General features: G+C 42.2%; 1 protein-coding gene across 1 annotated transcript in view; it reads left to right on the top strand.

Moving 5' to 3' along the window:
* Positions 1–12,845, top strand: part of COL5A2 (collagen type V alpha 2 chain) — a 174,027-nt gene that overhangs the window by 93,264 nt on the left and 67,918 nt on the right. The window contains exons 7-11 of the mRNA XM_034785175.1: positions 5,592–5,702; positions 8,048–8,125; positions 9,263–9,307; positions 10,680–10,733; positions 12,338–12,391. Coding sequence (XP_034641066.1) covers positions 5,592–5,702; positions 8,048–8,125; positions 9,263–9,307; positions 10,680–10,733; positions 12,338–12,391 — 342 coding nt within the window. The remainder of the gene's footprint in view (positions 1–5,591; positions 5,703–8,047; positions 8,126–9,262; positions 9,308–10,679; positions 10,734–12,337; positions 12,392–12,845) is intronic.

Here is a 12,845-nt window from a genome sequence, read left to right as displayed (position 1 = left end):
TGGGCTGGGCCGGTTTGTTTACCTGCTGTGTCCACAGGTTCGGCCGATCACGGCTCCCACTGGCCGCGGTTTGCTGCTCCAGGCCAATGGGGATTGCAGGAATGGCGTCCAGCATGTCCCTCGGCTCGCACCACTTCCTACAGCCCCCATTGGCCTGGAGCGGCGAACCGCAGCCAGTGGGAACTGCGATCGGCCGAACCTGTGGATGTGGTAGGTAAACAAACTGGCCCAGCCCACCAGGGGCTTTCCCTGAACAAGCGGCGGCCCTAGTTTGAGAACCACTGGCTTAGAGTATTTCAAAATGGAAGAGAGAGCTCAAGAAATAAGTAGGAGTCAATGTGTGGGCGGAACGTGGAAGTATGTTAGTGAATAATATTATTAAGACTGCACTGCAGAAATAAATGCTCAATAAAGGAATTTCAGCATCTGCATGATTGGTGGTTGCATGAACCACAGAAAGGCTGAAAGGGAATGGTGAAGATATCAAAGGAGTTGAGGTTCTTTCAAGTGGGTATAAAAAGGATCCTTTCAATCTCAGAATTCTCTTCTCTGCTCCATAATGTTCTAGCATGGAACCTTTGAAGTAGGATTATACTTTATAATGGTAGACTGTTTCTCCAACATGTTCCTTATTGAAACAAAACCACAGCAAAAATACAGAAGCTGCTTTAAACAGGTTTTTAGATTTTAAACAGCAACATTATTTCAATTTATCTTGGATACTCTCTCATCCCTTACTACAGAGGTAGTTCTCATTGACTGCCTGTGGCCTTGACCAAAGGCCAGACCTCTGAGACCCATAAGAATACTTTACTCCTTTCCACCCCTACTCCTCCCACCCAAAATGTTGAGGCTGCTTTTGGAAAGGGGGGCCTCCATGCTAATGCTGACTTTTTATTTCCTTATGGACCTGCATTTAAGGAAAACAAAAAACATTTAGATGTAAATGAAGTAGTGTCATATTTTTCTACTTTTATTTTAAGCATCAGATTATTTGTTAATCATGTAATGTGATGAAATGCCACTTGGTGGTTGAGTTTAGCAGCTGTAGGTTTATAAAATACATTGCATTGTAGGAGGAGGAGTTTTGAAATAAGAAGCAATGTAGCTGTATGTTTAGCAGCAGCAACCTTTGTTTCTGCAATCTGCCTCTTGGGATTAAACAGTTACTTCTTTGAATTCAAACGATATTATTCTTAGTTTTTACAAGCAATGTTTTTACATGATTGAAAATAAACTAAATCTTGTTCAGGGGCTCTAGTTTCACGTAGTATACTGGTACAGTAGGTATTAATTATATTACTGTCTTAATAGTATGATAAACTGTGGTTTGAAACTGTTTTACTGTGGACTATTTTCTTTCACTATAATATCAAAGGCAAAACTTTAATCTTTTGTTTTCTGCATACCAGTAACAAATAACCACAGTATTATTGTATTTGCAATAAACTGTGTGGATGTTCAAAGGATGCCACCTTGTGGCCTAGCTGGAATATCTGTTACTCAAAATCTCCCCATGGTTGCTGAGTTACTAAAAGATGAACAGGGACAAACAAAATGGTTTTACAAAACAAAAACATTCAATATGAGCTACCTCCAGCTGGTTAGTTGTCCTCTCCAAATTAATATAAACACACAATTTGCTAGTTTTCATTCCACAGTGTTGATGTCGCAGCTGATGAATTTTTGGAGGTTAAAAAATGCTTCACATTATATTTTTTCCTACCACAAAGTATGTGTCTAAAGGAATGTTTTGGTATAAAGCTAATGCATTGTTGCCTTCAAACTCCATTTAGCATGGAGGGTTCAGTGCTTGTGGGCCAGTCAAAACAAAATAAAACATCTGGAGACAACAAATAAATACTATTGTCCATGATTTTCAAACGTGACTAGTAATTTGGGGTGCCTCAATTTTTTGGGTGCTCAACCTGAGACATTTTAACGAGGTTTGATTCTCAGGCGCTCCTCACCTTCTCTTAAATCAGGCTGCTTTAAGGTGTCTCAAGTTGGACATCAATGGTCATTTTAGAAAAGCTTGTCCCATTGTTCATTGGCATTCATATCTTCCTTCCAATGAGTGGATTCTGTCTGTTTCATTCCAGAACAAAGAAAATAAAATAGAAAAATACATTGCTCCTGTTTTTAGATTGTAAGATTTTTGAGGCTGGCATTATGTCTACCTCTGTTTGTATAAGACCTACTATAATGGGGCCCAATATTGTCTGGGGCCTGTGGGTGCTACTGTAATTTACATATTAAATAATAATGCAGATTTCTGAGGAGACTCTAGTAGACTTACCATCTGTACGCATCCATCCTACAGGGATGGGCTCAGTCTAGTCCAGGGGTGGGCAAACTTTTTGGCCCGAGGGTCACATTGGGGTTGCGAAATGATATGGAGGGCCGGGTAGGGAAGGCTGTGCCTCCCAAAACAGCCTGGTCCCTGCCCCCTATCTGCCCCCTCCCTGCCCCCCTCAGATCCTCCAACCCATCCAACCCCCTCTGCTCCTTGTCCCCTGACTGCCCCCTCCTGGGACCGCCCCCTGTCCAACCCCACCCACCGCTCCCTGTCCCCTGACTGCCCCCCCATCCACACCCCCGCCCCCTGAGAAGCCCCCCAGGACTCCCACGCCTATCCAACCCCTCCGTTCCTCGTCCCCTGACCACCTCCCCCTCCCCGAACCTCCACCCCGTCCAACCGCCCCCTGCTCCCTGTCCTCTGACCACCCCCTGGGACCTCCCACCCCTAACCACCCCTGGGACCCCACCCCCTAATTGCCCCCTGCTCCCTGTCCCCTGACTGCCCCCCAGGACCTCCTACCCCTTATCCAACCCCACTGCTCCCTGCCCCCTTACCATGCCGCTCAGAGTGGCAGGACTGGCTTATTGGAAAGCCTGGGAAGTGGGTGGGTGCAAGCCGCGCAGCCTGGCAAGAGCGGCGGGCCAGAGCGCTCCCCGCGCAGCAGAGTGGCTGCGGGGGAGGGGGACAGCCGGGGAGGGGCCAGGGGCTAGCCTCCCCGGCCAGGAGCTTAGGGGCCAGGCAGGACAGACCTGCGGGCCGGATGTGGCCCGCGGTCCATAGTTTGCCCACCTCTGTTGTAGTCCATAGCTCCTGTCCAGTCAACAACTAGAACTGAAGTTCAGACAGCGTGTATGTGTATGTTAAGGGAAAAGGCTGCTTTTCTCCCACGTTGCTAGGATCACATGACTTCTGACCATAAAAACTGTATAGCTAGAATTATGAAAGAAAGCATTAACTTGTCCCTGGGAGTTTTGAGGAGTTCATTAGTACCTGATATGGTAGACATGGGCTATCCTAATGCAGTCCCCAACTCCTGGGGGACTCATTCCAATGCACAGCAAACCCTCAGATGATTACAGTCCTTATCAAATAGAAATAAACGCAAGCCAGCTGGTTATAGTAGTACAGCATGTGTTTGTAATGATGGCTCATTAAGGAAGACTTCATAAGTTTTATGGTTGCGGGCTCTTTATAGAGATTTAGCAAAGTTCAAAGGCTCATAAAATGTTTCCTTCACTATAATCAAACATTTCTCTCCATGTGTAGGTGGAAGTGAAAGTGGTGGTCGGAGCAAACACTTCAAAGTATTTATTCATTTAAAAATGGATTTTTACATGTCCATGAAATATTTCTATTGATTTTTGGCTGTTTAACTCCATTGATGTCTTGCCAGCTGCTTCTTTATTTAGTTCTTCTCATACAAGCTGGATGCAGGGGAAAGGGGACAATATGGAATTCACTAGAATGACCATGTGACTGTAGTCACTCAGAGAAGCTATGGGATAGATTCTGGTCTAATTTATGCCACTGCTAATCTTAGGTAACTCCTTGGCATCAGTTAACCTAGTATTTGCACTGGTATAGATCACATTCTGAGGCCTGGTGTACACTAGAAAATTAAGTCAGCTTAACTACATTGCTCAGGGGTGTGAAAAAGCGGTGTAGGTGAGCCAACCTAGATAATGCTAGGCTGACAGAAGAATTCTTCTCTTTTGACCTAGCTACCATGTCTCAGGGAGCTGTATTACTTGTGCTGACAGGAGAAACCCTCCCCTTCAACGTCTACATTGAAGCATTGCAGCGGCACAGTTGCTCTGCTCTAGCATTTCAAGTTTAGGCAAGCCCTGTTCTTGTGTGTCATTTGTACAGCAAATTCATGATAGTTGGAGGTCTGTCTCTGATAGGAGGCTGCAAACATTCAGCTGCATTGAAATCTACTCTGTAATTCTTGCTACACTTACACTGTGTGCAAGGCTAAGCATTTCTAAAGCCACAATAAACACCTTTTGGGAATGATATGAACTGTTCCTGGGCCCCTAAAAGAATATTTTTAAAGAGGACAGTCTAATTTATCTCCATAATTGATGGCTGCTGTTACTTCCAGATAGTGCTTCTTGTCTGAGGAACAGGAATGATCATGAGAATGATCATGTTGGGTCAGACTAATGGTTCATCTAGCCCAGTATCCTGTCTTCTGATAGTGGCCAGTGCCAGATGTTTCAGAGGGAATAAGCAAAACAGGGCAATCATTAAGTGATCCATCCCCTGTTGTCCAGTCCCAGATTCTTGCAGTCAGAGGTTTAGGAATACCCAGGACATGGGGTTGCATCCCTGACAATCTTGGCTAATAGCCATTGATAGACTTAGCTTCCATGAACTTATCTCATTCTTTTTTGAACCTGGTTATACTTTCTGCCTTCACAACATTCCATGGCAATGAGTTCCACAGGTTGACTCTGCATTGTGTGAAGAAGTACTTCCTTTTTGTGTGTGTTTTAAATCTGCTGCCTATTAATTTCACTGTCTGACCCCTGGTTCTTGTGTTATGTGAGGGGTAAGTAATTCTTCCCTATTCACTTTCTCCACACCATTCATGACTTTAAAGACCTTTATCATATCCCCCCTTAGTCGTCTCTTTTTCAAACTGAATGGTCCCAGTCTTATTAATTTCTACTCATATGGAAGCTGTTCCATACTTGTAATCATTTTTGTGGCCCTTCTCTGTACATTTTTCAATTCTAATACATCTTTTTTGAGATGGAGCAACCAGAACTGCTGTCAGTATGCAAGATGTTAGCATACCACAGATTAACATAATGTCAATGGAATATTTTCTGACTTATTATCTATCCGTTTCCAAATAGTTCCTCCCATTCTGTTAACTTTTTTGACTGCCACTGCACACTGAGTAATGTTTTCAGAGAACTATGCAAGATGACTCCAGGATCTCTTTCTTGAGTGGTAACAGCTAAATTAGACCCCATCATTTTGTATGTATAGTTGGGATTATGTTTCTCAAGGTGCATTACTTTGCACTTATCGACACTGAATTTCATCTGCCATTTTATTTAGTGTTGTGAGATCCCTTTATAACTGTTTGCAGTATGCTTTGGACTTAACTAGCTTGAGTAGTTATGGGGGATGCTGTCTGCTTGAGGACCTTTTCAGCAGAAATATTACCATTCCCCTTGGGTTTAATAAAAGCTAGTCAAGCATTTGTAAATTCTAATGAAGCTCACTAATATATTTGGTATGTATCTGTACTAATTTCTGCTGACTTTCTTTCTAGGGTCCTCGTGGTCCTCAAGGGATTGATGGGGAACCTGGTATCCCTGGACAGCCTGGTGATCCTGGACCCCCAGGACATCCAACTCACTCAGGACCAGATGGGAGGAATGCAGTAAGTTTTATAGATGCATAAGTATGGGACCCAGGTGAATGATGGACTGGATCTAGCAATGTGTCAAATGCCCCCAGTTCCCATTCACCACAGGATCTGACTTTCAGAGACACAAAACCGGCCATAGAAAGATAGCTTAGGGTTGGGATGTTGTGGATATGATTCCTATCCAGACGTTAATCTCTGCCACCCATTCTGATTAAAATGAATGATTTGCTCTTTGATACCTGGGGCCATGGGTGAAGAAGCCTAGTGAGTGTGGTGCCAGCCAATGGTAAGTGATCAAGTTTGCAGAGTGTCAGTGTGGCTGTGTTTTGTACATGCAGTAAATCAGGATTTAAGTATTTACATATGTTGGTATTTATTTCAGCCTCTTCTAACTTTAAGTTTTCTAATCAGCACAGGTTTAATTAGTGAATAGATGCTTTTTATGAATAGCTAAGATGATTCTTGCTCTCAATTTCTGTTGCATCTCTGAGAGGATGGGGATGTTAACCTACTACTTTCGTGTGCTCATAGATAGTAGGCTTGGAAAAGACCATCAAGGTAATTTAATCCACTTCTCCTCTATACTAAATGGCTGGAGGAGGGGTGAGAGAATGAAAACTTTTCCCTTTAATTAAACTGATCCAAACTTTGGAAACAAATGGATCAAATAAGAAGCTAATGGGAAGGGTGGAAAGTATCTGTCGAAGATGCAAATGGTGGCAAAAAGAGGATTAGTGATTTGGAAGGGCTGACTTTGGAGGAAGGTCTGAAAGAATTCAATATGTATATTTTAGCAGTTTAAAAAATCCCAATACGAAGTGCATTGGAGTCAATAGGAATCCGTCCATTCCAGTGGACTTTGGATCAGGCCCCAAGGGATTGAAGAGAAATAGTGTGATGGTTCCTGGAGGAATGAAGAGAAATGATGGGATGAAATTTAGCAAAGGGAAATTTAGGCTGAACAATGAGTCAATTTGTTATTAAGTTATTTAAAGTATGATTGAGCCAACTTCTTGGTTGCGCAGTGGATTCCCCTTCGCTGGAACTATTGAGACCTAAAGCTAGATGAAGCATTCAGGGATGTTCTATAGGGATAAATCCTGCACCGCATGGATGTGGATTAGGTGATCTGCAAGACATTTCTTTACAAAGATTCTATGAAGTGTAGGATTGATTACGGGTTAATATGAAATAAAATTGTTCCTTTTCATATTTTGTAAATTACGTCATTTGTTGGTGTTCTAAAGATATATTTCTTGATTCCCCACTGCATTACTGGCTTTATTGCACTGTAACTCTATTGAAATCAAGGGCGTTACGCTGATGACGGATGTAAAACTGGAGTAATGTAGTGGTGAATCAAGCCCTGATAATGCTGGGCAGCACATTGGCTCTTTATGTTACTCTAAGTGACCCTAAACCCAGCTGATCCAGCCCTCGGAGGATCTCCCCAGCATTGTGGTACAGAACTGGTGTAGTGATTGCTAAACCACCCATCTTTTGTGGCAGCTGGCCTAGAAAGTGTGGTAGGAAGAGGCCTGGCCAGAGCTCCCCTGCTTCCAAGAGATTCCTGGCTTGTGTAATGGCCCTATGGCAGGAACAGGACAGGGCAGCCTTCAGGCACTGTGGTAGGGGACCAGTCAGAGGAGTGCAAAGGACAATGAGTACTCCTCAGTCACAACTGAGGAGCCGGCCCTTAATAAAGAAAATAAAAAGGTTTTGGTTTTTCAACCATATCAACAAGCAAGTAGGCAAGAGAGGGATGCGTGTTTGTTGAAAACCCTCCCTGCTTTAATTAATTTGTTTTGTAGGCTGGCACAGGATCACAAGAACAGCAGATGCTCTTCAGCTTTGCTGACTAAGGGAAATACGGTCAAAGTTATTATTTAAGATGAAAGAAAAAATCAGCTAATTTTCCACTTAGCTTCATATATTTCTAAATGTTAGGGACATTTATGTAAAAACAAAATGAAAATGTGAGGCTCAGAAAATGCTGAAAAATGTCTGCAGACAAGATTAAGATGGGTATAACTTAAAAGTCAGGGAAAGAGAAATTTATCTCATTTCAAGGAAGATCTTTCCTTTAATAATAATAAAAAATCTTTTTTGGATTAAAGTGCAGTATGGTTTGAAAAGCAAGCATGCAAATTGTGAATTACCTAACTCAGCTGCTCTTTGAAGGCCTGATCCAACTTCTGTTTAAGTGAATGAAAGTTTTTCTTTTAATGACAAAAATAAGATTTTCCTCTTTAGCACTGCAGAGCCAGAATGAATAATGAAAAGTGAGTTGTGTAATTTTCTGACTTTTGCATCATGAACACAATTGTCAGCTAAAATTGGGCTTCTCATTTTTACAGCCGTTTGCAGCTCAGATGGCAGGATTGGATGAGAAATCTGGAATCAGTAGTCAAATGGGATTCATGCCCGGTGCAGTGGTGAGAACACATTGAGTACCTCTGTGGTAGAACAGATCTGAAGTAGAACATGTATGCAAGAAATGAATATGCTCCCTTTATGTAAATGCACTTAACACTTTTCTTTTCAACCCAACATTTGATTCTCACCCGGGATCACAAGTGGTTTACTTGTTTGTTCCTATTGTTATATTAATATTATTTATTGGTTTGTTGCTGTTTCCTTCTCTTACCTGCTCCTTGTACTGGAAATGTAATATGGAACCCACTTGAAAACCAGGGGTTCTGTGTTTAAGATAGAACAACGAAACTTGCATGATACCAGTTCTTTGTGACTCTGTCAAAATACAAATTCTGCTCTCCAGTAGTATTCTCTCTTATTTCCCTAGTATTCCTAGAAGCCGGGTGAGAATTGCTTTCAAACAAAATTGTTATTGCTCTCAGAGTTGAGGTTTCAATTCAATAAGTTATTTTTCTTAAATTTCACTCCTTTTTTAGGCAGGAAAATGTCATGAAATTCTGAACAAATTTATTGTGAAACTCGACCCTTTAAAAACAGTTGTTAAGATTTCACAGACTACTGAGGCCCTCTCCCATACATTTAGTGTAGCAGGATAAGCATAATACAGCACTGGTCCCACAGTTCTACTCATTTGAATAATGAGGCAGAGATTTGAGTTTGAATTAATTAAACATGATATTTGGCTACATTGTACTTGACAAGTTTATTTTTGATTGTTACATTTTTGTTGTAGAGTGAGGCAGGCCTCAAAGCCTCACCGGACCTAAGGCCTCACCGCACATTCCAAGCTTGTAGCATAACTAGGAGGAGAGTTTCTCTCCTCCCACATTTAGTGACTCTAAAGGGAAAAAGCAATCCAAGGTTTTCAACTCCTTCTGAATTACATGCCTCCCAATGTTCTGATTCTTCTTCGACGCCCTTCCTCTTCTTCCCTTCCCCTTTTGACTCCCTTCTGCACCTAACAGCCCAGTGTCTATTGAGTATCAGCTCATTATGCTTCCAGAGGCTTTGACCATAAAAGTGTTCGTTAGTTTGAAGGTCACCATCAGACATGCCCTTTCGCTTGGTTTACATGGTGAGATGATTTGATTTCATTTATTTTGAGACGGTTTAACAAGCCCTTGTGTTTTTAATAGGGTCCAGTGGGTCCAAGAGGTCCGCAGGGTCTACAAGGACAACAAGTAAGTGATTTGTTCCATGGTATTTAACACAGATGTACACAAAAGGAATAAGAACAGACAGAGTGCATGATATCTAAAGTGTTCATGTAGGCCCTGTTTCTGGAAAGTATCCTTCATCAAAGGTGTAAGTCCTTTGCTAGTTAGGGATGTACTTAAGCATGTGGTTAAGTGCTTTCCTGATTTAAAGCTATAACGATGTAGTGCACACACAGAAATTCCATCCTAAAAAAGTATTAACTGATCTTGTATTCTTATGTAATTCTATGAAACACAGTGGGCCAACTCTATCCCATTAACTTTGATGGAATTACACCTGAGGTGTATTTGGCCTATAATTGTCTTTTTGTCAGATGCTTACAGTGATGATCCTTGCTAATTATATTGCTATTCAGAGATAGCATAATACCAGTAATTCATCTTTCTTAAAGTTTTCCCAAATTGTGTGCCTGTTTATAGAATGAGTAGCCTGCAATGTCTTAGCCTATCTCTAATTCTTACAAGGAATTAGGCAGGACAGTCCAAGCACTACATAATTAACACAAGTCACCACCGAGCACTATGCCCAGAGAATTACAACATAACCTCTTTTATTTCATTGTCATTTTTTAGTCTTATACCACAGGCATCTGGATACTCATGATCTTAGATGCATGTGCAATTTCTACTCAAGTCAGAATTTACTTCCTCGTTTTTAAACTGATTCCAGTTATCAATGAAATAGCTTTGTTTCAAATTTACTGGCCAAATTCTGACACCCTTGTGAATTTTGAATAGTACCTTACTCCTTCAATAGTCCTACTGGTTTGTGGCTCTCTGTTATTGTTCTGTTGTGGTGAAGTGTGGTGAAAGGAGAAATCTGTTTAAAGTAAATACTGCATTCTTCAGAGTTACCTTCTGCCCCGAAAGTCAGGAATCTTGGTATCCACATAAGTCCAGTGATGGACTTCAGAAGACAGTGATGTTAATCCAAAGAGATCAATTTGCTATCAGGTCCAGAAGAGGTCTTTTTACTCCACACATATTTTAATTAGGGCACTCTTTAATAATAGAAAATGTTGGCTATTAACTTTCTCTGGCTTCAGTCTCAGCACTGGGCTGGCTTCCGATGGGGTAAAGATGGGCTGAGCTGCAAAATGTGCATGTGGCTCGGACGTCTCCAAAGTTTGAGGGGTAATAGGATCCAGAGTATTCATTTATTCCATTGTCATGACACGAGTTCGAATCTGGATCCAAACTGTCTCAAGAACAGTCAGTATTCCCATCTGGGTTGCTAATTGTGCCTGTATAATTTTTACTATTTGTAATAGTTTTCCGGACCACTACCTTTGGTTCTAATCTACTCTATATTTATCCTTTTTTGGGTCAATTTTAGGGTGGTGTTGGCCCCACAGGCCCGCCAGGTGAAGCTGGGGATCCAGGACCAATGGTAAGGTCAAATATGTGTGCATCTTCCCAATGTAAAATTGCAGACTGTAACAGTAGAGACTATTCTAAATTCTCACTATACCATAGGCTCCTCTCTTGCTGCATGCACCAAAGTGACCATGTGACTAGGGCTGCAGTCAGGACTGGTGGTGATATTTTTCGGCTGGTTCACTGAGTTTTAATTGCTTTGAATGGCAGTGATGGGAGTTGTGGTGGATCACAACCTCAACAGAAATCAGCAATGCAATGCTGTTGCAAAAAAAGCAAATATATTAACAGAGGCGTAGCATGCAAGTCACCGGAGGTGATAGTACTGCTCTACTTGGCACTGGTCAGGCCTCATCTGGAGTACTGTGTCCAATTTTGGTCACCACTTGTATAGAGAGGATATAGAGAAATTAGAAAGGATCCAGAGACGATGACAAAGATGGTCAAAGGGATGGAATGCAAACCATGTGAGCAAAGGCGGAAGGAACTGGGTATGTTTAGTTTGGAAAAGAGGAGATTAAGGGGGGCACATGATAGCGGTCTTCAACTACTGGAAAGGCTGCCATAAAAAAGATGGAGAAAAAATGTTCTCTCTTGCCACAGAGGGCAGGACAAGAGGCAATGGGTTCAAATTACAGCATAGCAGATTTAGGTTAAATTTCAGGAAAAACTTCCTAACTGTAAGAACAGTAGGACAATGAAACATACTACCTAGGGAAGTCATGGAAGCTCCTTCAGTGGAGGTTTTCAAAAAGTATCTGGATAGCCATCAGTCTTGGATAGTTTAGACCAGTGGTGGGAAACCTTGAGTCCCATCAAGGTAATCTGATTGCAGGCTGCGAGACATTTTGCTGACATTGACCGTCCAAAGGCACGGCCCCCTGCAGCTCCCAGTGGCCGCGGTTTGCCGTTCCTGGCCAATGGGAGCCGCGGAAAGTGGCAGGTTGAGGGACGTGCTGGCCGCTGCTTCCCGCAGCTCTCATTGCCCACCACTGGTTTAGACACAACAAATCCTACATCTTGGCAGGGTGTCAGACTAGACGACCCTTGTGATCCCTTCTATCCCTATGATTCTAATGATTAGCGCCTTTCATCCACTGATCTCAAAATACTTGAAGGTGAGTAAGCATTAGTGTCCCTGCATGGCTGGTGGGGCGATTTAAACAAACAAAGAAAGATTAGAATGATGGTCCCAAGGTCACACATCAGGTCATGGGCAGAATCAGAACTAAAGCCCAGACTTCAAGAACCCTGCTGTAATCCCTAGCCCTCGCTGCCTGCCGAGAGAGAGGATATTGCTATTAATTTCACTTGACTGCAATGTGTAAGGTCTCTGAAAGGCCCCTGCTCATGATCCTGACTAAGATTTTGGAATAACTAAAATACACTTTTGCCCTCATAGAATTCATCCCACATTTTATTCAAAGCCTAGTGTCTCTTTCCTAGGGCATCATGGAATAGAATGGTTGAGAAGGGATAAGAATTATGATGGTGCTGAAAATTAAATCTTCACTATTGTATGTTGTCTTTATAAAATGACCTTTCAGAATGAAATACATTTATTTTCTAGGGGACTGTTTTGTGGATTAATTAATGTCTGATGTATTTAATTACTAGGGTCCAGTTGGTGCTCGGGGCCCCGAAGGACCTCCAGGCAAACCTGGTGAAGATGTACGATTTTTGTTTTGTTTTGTACCTTGTTTTACTTTTAATAAAACATGTAGGCTTCTCAGGTACAGTTGCTGGCCAGTGCAAGTGTGTGTTCTGATTATTTCTGTCCATTTCATTTTCACTGTAACCTTCCTACTCACCTCCAGTATCATAGCTACTAACTTCCCGCCAAAGAAGACAAGACTTCTGTCTTGTCAACAATATCCCTTTTTTACCTTGTGGGGCCAGTGGTGAGCTATGCAAAGCACTTACTCCCCCACAGGGCTAAATGAAGCATCTTCCTAATGTTCCTTGCTCTGCTAGCCCTCAGCTTGAGATGCCTTGTTTGAAATCAAGCCAGGATTCCCATGTAATAGTGAACCTGAGCCACCCCTGAGCTCTCTCTTAAGAAAAGCTTTGGAGCACTATGGGCAGTTAGGGAGAAAAAAGGATCACAATAATGTTGATCTGGATC

The sequence above is a fragment of the Trachemys scripta genome, chromosome 11 (genome assembly GCF_013100865.1).
Source record: "Trachemys scripta elegans isolate TJP31775 chromosome 11, CAS_Tse_1.0, whole genome shotgun sequence".
NCBI classification, from domain to species: domain Eukaryota; kingdom Metazoa; phylum Chordata; order Testudines; family Emydidae; genus Trachemys; species Trachemys scripta.
Note: the sequence above shows the minus strand (reverse complement) of the source record. Positions and strands in the feature narration are given on the sequence as shown.